The 7338-nt window shown below is 37.7% G+C and overlaps 1 protein-coding gene across 1 annotated transcript; it reads left to right on the top strand.

Moving 5' to 3' along the window:
* The first annotated feature begins 1420 nt into the window (after positions 1–1420).
* On the top strand, positions 1421–7317 carry LOC116726121 (ras-related protein Rab-8A). Its single transcript, XM_032572665.1, has 8 exons — positions 1421–1653; positions 3015–3075; positions 3310–3370; positions 3712–3789; positions 3897–3986; positions 4066–4131; positions 5327–5377; positions 5481–7317. Exons 1-8 carry the CDS (start codon positions 1530–1532, stop codon positions 5568–5570), a joined length of 621 nt encoding a protein of 206 aa, XP_032428556.1. The 5' UTR covers positions 1421–1529; the 3' UTR covers positions 5571–7317.
* The last annotated feature ends 21 nt before the right edge of the window (positions 7318–7338 follow it).

Raw genomic sequence — 7338 nt, 5'->3', positions numbered from 1 at the left:
TCTGTGGAGGGGAGGGGCTATGGATCCGAGAATGAACTATAGGGTTGGTTAAAATCAAAACAATAAGTGGAGATGCCAAAAGAATACTGTATAGGAGAATACTATGTCATAATAGATCTAAAGCAAGATCTGGTCTGATGTATTTTTAGTACATAAACCAGTATGCTTTGGAATCTCCATCTTTTTCTTTGTACTTCAACTTCATTGCAGGTCAGGGTTCATTTTTAGGATATTATTGGTGTTTAGGTGTATCTAATATTTTCCATATCTAATATAGATTTTTACCATATTGTTTAGTTAAAGAAAAGCAATGTGGCTTAGTCCAGGCGTTGGAGCATCTTCTTTGTCCTTGTAGAACTGCTGAGGGACTCATTGGAGTTTGATTGCCCAGTCCATATGTGTGTTGGGGATCTTTAGCAGACACAGTTGTGCATTTGGGGGTTGCTACAGGAGTCTAGGCTATCAGGGAGGCTTTTGAAGTCTACAGTCCTTGTATAACAAATGTAATAGCATCTTTGTTGAACTTTTTATAGTAGAGACTGGTCTCTACCAAAGCTGCCACTTTTAGATTCCCAAGCCAGAAATCTGATAATATATTACTTGGAGCTCATTACCAGCTGTAGTTGATCATACTCCCTAATAGATGCTGATAGTCTGCTCAAACTACTTTTAAAACCTTTACTGCCAATTTCAGACTAATGGGAATGCATAGATTTGATATTTTTTATGTTTTGGTATAAAAACACACACAATAAATTCGAGCTTGTTCAATTCTAGTTTTTATTTAATTTATGCTGTTGTAAAAATCTATCTACACTTGGAAAAAAATGTTTACGAATGAGCATTAATGTTTATATTATGTACTAAAATACGATGACTTGTTTCATTACACTTGTTGAATGTCAAATAACTAGTTTTAGTAATATGTCTAGTAATTTCTCCAGTACTTTTAAAGACTTTTCTCTAGAAAGCCTTGAATGTTTGGTATTTCTATTATCACCAGTGTAGTCGTTGCTTCCTTTCTCTTTGAAGGAGAAACTAATTTTAGCCTGCTGCCTCTGACTTGTCACTGATCGTGTTGGATTGTCTCATTTCCGTCGCAACATCAGTCAACGCCATTTTTCACATCCTTCTGAGGAGAACGAGTTCTTAGTTAAACATCCTGTACTTGTTTGTGCTTACTTTGTTTAAATAAAGTAAAAAAAAAAAAAAAAAAAAAAAAAAATATATATATATATATATATATATATATATATATATATATATATATATATATATATATATATATATATATATATATATATATATAAAGAGTTCTTGGTTAAACATATCAAATTTACTGTAGTTAATCCGGGTGGCAACAGTCTCCAAAACGAACACACCCACTCGGGCGGCAGCAGGCTTCCTGAGCCACGACGACATCGCAGAGTGACAGTTGATTTGACCAACAGGACGCCCCGCAGCAGCAGCAGCGACCTCTCCGTCTGCACAACGGGCGGGATATCCGCAGTAGTAAGCTAGCTAATAACATGGCGAAGACTTACGATTACTTGTTTAAACTACTTTTAATCGGTGATTCGGGAGTCGGGAAAACCTGCGTGCTTTTCAGATTTTCAGAAGATGCCTTCAACTCAACGTTTATCTCAACTATAGGTGAGTGGAGCTCGCATCCTTAACGCCTCAGCTGACTGAAAAGCGGCGCCGGAGCTGCCCATCCCGTCATGCTAAGTTGGTGCTAACTTTTCTGGCTAGCATTCAGCGACTCAGGAAATGCCCAACCGGCTTCAGGGAGAGGTCTTTAGGAGACCTTCACTGATTATTAACATGACTTGAATGCTTTGTAAGCACGGATATCACTGATTTGTGTTCGTTTCGAGCCCGTTGTGATTGTTTTATAGGCTACACAGACGTTGACAGCTGAGGTAACGTGCTAAAAGCTAAAGCAAGTTAGTTGGCAGTGTCATTTCCCTTATGACCAGCTGGCCTGTACTTCGATCTGTTGTTGACAACGCAATAAAAAAAAAAAAGTCTCCATTAATCTGAACATCACGAATATTTATCTAAAGTTCATCCATAAAAGGCCATTCAGTTTGGCTTATTTTACCGTGTTTAATGAACAATATGGATTATTATTACACCAATAAACATTAGCGCAACTTGTAAAATGTACCGTAATTAACCACAACGACCGGTTTCCATCTGTAATCCAGGTTAGCCACGCAGTTTGTTCAAACAAACAGAGTCGCAGCTATAGGACAATATTTATTTGAATTCAAATTTGCTGAAGTAGTGTTATTTTACTTGAATAAACTCTTTGGGTATTTCACCCAAGATGAGTAAAAGAAAATATAGTGATGCACTGATCAGGCTTTCTTCTGGCCACCTATTTTTATTATTTCAATCAGCATTAGTTTTAAATCCTATATGAAATAAAGGAATTATAATAAAGTACAAATTTATAGACCATTATATCCTAAATAATAAATAATTAAACCATAAATAGTACATATTGTGATTGATATAAAAGGCATGTATTACTATTATAATGTAAAAGACACTAATGAATTCAGTCGCAAGATGTCCTGACATTTAATATCTTCACTCATTGGCATAGTTTGTTCATATGTTGGACAAAGTATACCAACTATAGATATGACTGTGGCACATCATAATTAGATCTATTGGTGGCTTTTTTGCCATGCCAGTACAATTTAAAGCCATATGTTTGCTAAAGGAGGTTGGGCAAGTCAACGTAAAACCTTCCTAACAAAGAAACACATTAAAAATTTCAAAATTATTAAAACTTAACACTTTTTTAAGTGGCATCAGTCCCCACATGGATGAGTGGATGTAGCTGATTGCTGGATGGATGTTTAAAATGCAGTAACTAAATGTTGTTGTTTAAGTGTGATGTTGCAAAATAATACTTCAGTATTTCCTAAACAACATACACAGTTTTGTTGCTTTATGAAAATACTCAGGTTTTGTTTGTTTTTCTTTGTTTTTTTCCCCAGGTATTGACTTCAAAATCAGAACAATAGAATTAGATGGAAAGAAGATCAAACTACAGATATGGTGAGACGAACAAATGCTGAATATTTAACACTAGTTCTAGGTAGTTCCTAGTATGTATTATCACCATAAGCTTATTTATTTATTTTTTTATTGACAAAGTGGCTACTTACAGCAGCAGCTCTAATAAGTGTATAAACAAATGACAGTGAGGACTGTCTAATGCAATCTAATTGTGTAAGTCACAGCAGTAAAAAAAGGAAACTTTACAGAAATATTTTTTTTTCATGTGTGTAGGGACACGGCGGGACAAGAGAGATTCAGGACCATCACAACAGCCTACTACAGAGGAGCCATGGTAAGATGCATTGTCATCTTTACTGATGATACGTTGAAACTGAACAGGTGCAGTGACATTCATTTAGCTGCTAGCTGTTAATCCTTTACCTTTTCAGAAACACGCCTCGTATTGGTGTTCTTGTTTATGCTTTACACACCTGAAAATGAGGAGTGTTTTGTTCGCCTCTTGTTTAGTTTAGGCTTAGCTGCATGCCTATGTCTTAATTTGAAAATATACAGATGAGTCAGATAAACATACATTACAGAAAATTATATTTGATCTAGCAATCAGATAAGTAGGAAATGGAATCAGTTTTTTTTTTAAAATTTTCTTAAATGTTTTTTTTCTGACTTCTCTAGGGCATCATGTTAGTGTATGACATTACCAACGAGAAGTCCTTTGACAACATCAAGAACTGGATAAGGAATATAGAAGAGGTAAGACCTTAGATTTTTGGTGACAATATTCTGCAAAGATGACAGTAGTGAAAGTACTTCACTACTGTAATCACCTATTTACCTCACCATATTTGGTTTTCCTGCAGCATGCCTCTGCAGACGTAGAGAGGATGGTCCTGGGGAATAAATGTGATGTCAATGACAAGCGACAAGTGTCCAAAGACAGAGGAGAGAAAGTAAGAATAGCTGGGATGTCATGATGTCTTTTTTTCCCCTTGCATCGTTTCTGACTTTTTTTTCTCTGAACCTGTTCAGCTGGCATTGGAGTACGGTATCAAGTTCATGGAAACGAGTGCAAAAGCGAACATCAATGTGGAGAATGTGAGTCCCTTCCTTTTCTTTCTTTACTTTTATTACTCAGAAAATCAGTGAGAATAGCCCACATGTTACAGGATGGTGTACAAGTGCTTCAATCTTTTGGGGCTACTTAGTTTTGCGATTATTGAAAAGCAACAATCTGCTGCATTGCCAGACTCTATGCTTGTACTTTGTCACCTGTAGAAATAAAATAGCGTTAGCTTAATCAATAGAGTGGCGCTTCTTCAATTTCCACACTATTTGTGTTTAGGTGGACAATAAATCAATAACAATATACATCACAATAGACACGTGATCAATTTTGATAGCTAATACATCTGATAGTTTTCAGTAATTTCACTGAACTCTGATCTAGAACCGCACAGCATTCTGGGGGATGTAGGCAGAGGAAAGACTTTATCGGGCGGGTTAGAGGCATCCACTGTCTCACTCACTACCTACCAACAACAACTTGCGCATCGGCGGTTTTAAAATTTCACTACCATGCCTCATAACTACTTAAAATAAAAAGAACGGATAAAGGTTGAAATGCCGCCACCAGTTTGGCGCTATTTCAGTTATTTAAAATAAAAAAAAAAAAAAAAAATCAGTAATTATCCATATTAACCGATATAAATATCTTATATTGTGATACGTTTTTCAGCCATATTGCCAGAAATATTTTAAAGCAGTTGAAAATTTTCTTTTAGTGTGGGAAAAATGCTTCTTTCAGGCAGCTGACCGGCAGCGTGCAGCAACTGGTATCTCTATTGGCTGCTAAAGAGCTCTGACTCTGACACTTTCTCTGGTTTACAATTTGGAGAACTTGAAATCCTAGACATGGTGACAATCACCTCATTAAAAAGTTTACATCTGACACTCTTCAGAGTCTATGTATCTGAGGTGCTGCATAATTAATGAGCACAATAAACGGAGACGCCGTCTCCTGCATTTGTCTAAACTGGCTCCCTCACAGGGATGAGCATATTCGTTGATGTAATAGTGTCGGATTGTCACGGCTAGATGACTACGTGTTTAATCATGATTCACGTCTGTGGTACATCTGGTTTCATGTGGGGGAACGATAACAGACCATTTCCTTTTCTTTTCTATTTTTTTTCCCCCCTGAGGTCGTCTTCTCATACAACTGCACACTACCACCTCTATTGAAGCATTCGTCTGAGACACAACTAATGTGCATGCTTGTTTTTGTCTGCAGGCCTTCCTAACCCTCGCCAGAGATATTAAGGCAAAGATGGACAAGAAACTGGTAAGAGTGAAAACACGGTGCGACGCAGTTTACTGGCGGTTGGGGAGAATTTTCGTTTTTGCCGTTTTCTCAAAACTGGAAACTCTTCGTCTGTCTATTTCAGGAGGGCAACAACCCTCAGAGCAGCAACCCGGGAGTCAAGATTTCAGAGCAGCCCAAGAAGAGCAGCTTCTTCCGCTGCACGCTTCTGTGAGAAAGACGGAAGCGCCGACATCCACCATCGCCTTAACTGCGTCCCCCACTGGACAGAACTGGACAGAGCACACTCTGATGCCTGTTTTATTCTTCCTCCCTCGTCTTCCTTCTTCTGATTTATCCTGTGATTAATTAGATAAAAAAAAAATAAAAATCCCTCCTAGTCTTCCGACCTGTGGATTTAGCAGCTGCGGCCTCGGTTACACATTGACAGCTTCGACTTGAATCCAGAAATTTTATTCACTTTTAAAGGCTGTCTCCTGGTGAGACATTGAAGACGATCAAACCTTTTCTGCCCGCTTTTTCTGCCATCTGACTTTACAAAGTCTATTTATTTCATTCTTCTAGACAACAGGACCCCAGATTCTGCTACATGTTTGCACTGACAGCTTGGTCAAAATTTTCTTTTGTTTTTACATCTACGACATGTAAAATGCAGCATGTAAATATCTATGTGTATCACTGATTATGAAAACGTACCTTTTACTCGTCACACCTCCTTGTGGGATTTACATTTTCTGTCCGTCTTTATTGTTCTTCATAGGTTGAAACATTCCACGCTTCTCGTTAACACTTTGATGTGCAATGTGACGTATGTCGGGCCTCTGGTTTGCGCTTATTATGTACGCAGACGGTTGCCTTGTAGTCGGTGCAGTCTAAGTTAAAGTAAGACGAACAGCCGTACTCACGCCCAAACACCTGGAGGATAGTGCAGGAGGAATCGCAACGACGATGAAATCATTGTTTTATGCTTTTGGGTTTTTTTTCTACTTGATCCACTTGTCCGTTCCAATGGGGGAACATGTACTCGACAGTTTCCTGGGCCTTGGATTGGGGCTGTGCTGTAGCAGTATTTATGGAGAGAAACAAGACATAGCACCAAAATGACAAAGTGCCCTTTTTATGTTCTTATTGAGTATGCACTTTTTCCTTTTTGTTCTTCCTGTTTATACAAAAAAAAAAAAGTTCTTAACATTTATTGACTGTTGCAAGTCTTAACTGAAAGAAACAAAAGATATTAATGCACAAGAGATTTATTTACCCTCTTTGGTCCTCCTGAAAAACACCTGAGCTGTGATGCCTCAGTCGTCTAAGCCATCGAGTCCCATTAGTCTTTTACCAAAGCATTCCCACTTGCTGGTTGAATGTTTCTGCAGATAGCAGCTAAAGACGGTTGGCGTCGTAGTGAAGCTTCCCTCGCAGCACTCTGTCTGCGCATGGTAAAACCTAAAAAAAAACAACTGTTTTGCACATGTGATTCAACATGCTTTATTTGAAATTAGGATCCCCAGAATTTTGTTCACAGGGTTAAAAATAGGAATTATTAGAAATCTGAGTTCATATGAGAGGTCATTCCAATGAGAGTCTCTTAATTACTCGTGGTGCTATAAAAGTTACTGAATCACACCTGTAACTTCATGTTTAGTCTGTGGTTAACTTTTGAGCTTTTGGTTGGTTTCAGCAGTTCTCTGAAGACCCATTTGATTAAAGCACCATTTGATTAGTGAATTGATTCTCTGTCTTTCTGAATCGGACAGTGTTCATATATCTTCAACATTCCTAAAGTCAGGTTGGGATTTCCTCAGAGATTATCGATGGACTCGGTGTGGGATACATAAAATAAATACTTCAGCAATTGTAAATAAGATCTTCAATGATTGTACTGTAGTTTCATAAATCCTATTGATCTACACTTTTTGTAGATATATGTACCTTTGATTTATTAAAAAGATTCTTTGACATGTTTTGGTGTTCTCTGTTGCGTA

This window comes from Xiphophorus hellerii, chromosome 9 (assembly GCF_003331165.1).
Source record: "Xiphophorus hellerii strain 12219 chromosome 9, Xiphophorus_hellerii-4.1, whole genome shotgun sequence".
Classification (NCBI taxonomy): domain Eukaryota; kingdom Metazoa; phylum Chordata; class Actinopteri; order Cyprinodontiformes; family Poeciliidae; genus Xiphophorus; species Xiphophorus hellerii.
Note: the sequence above shows the minus strand (reverse complement) of the source record. Positions and strands in the feature narration are given on the sequence as shown.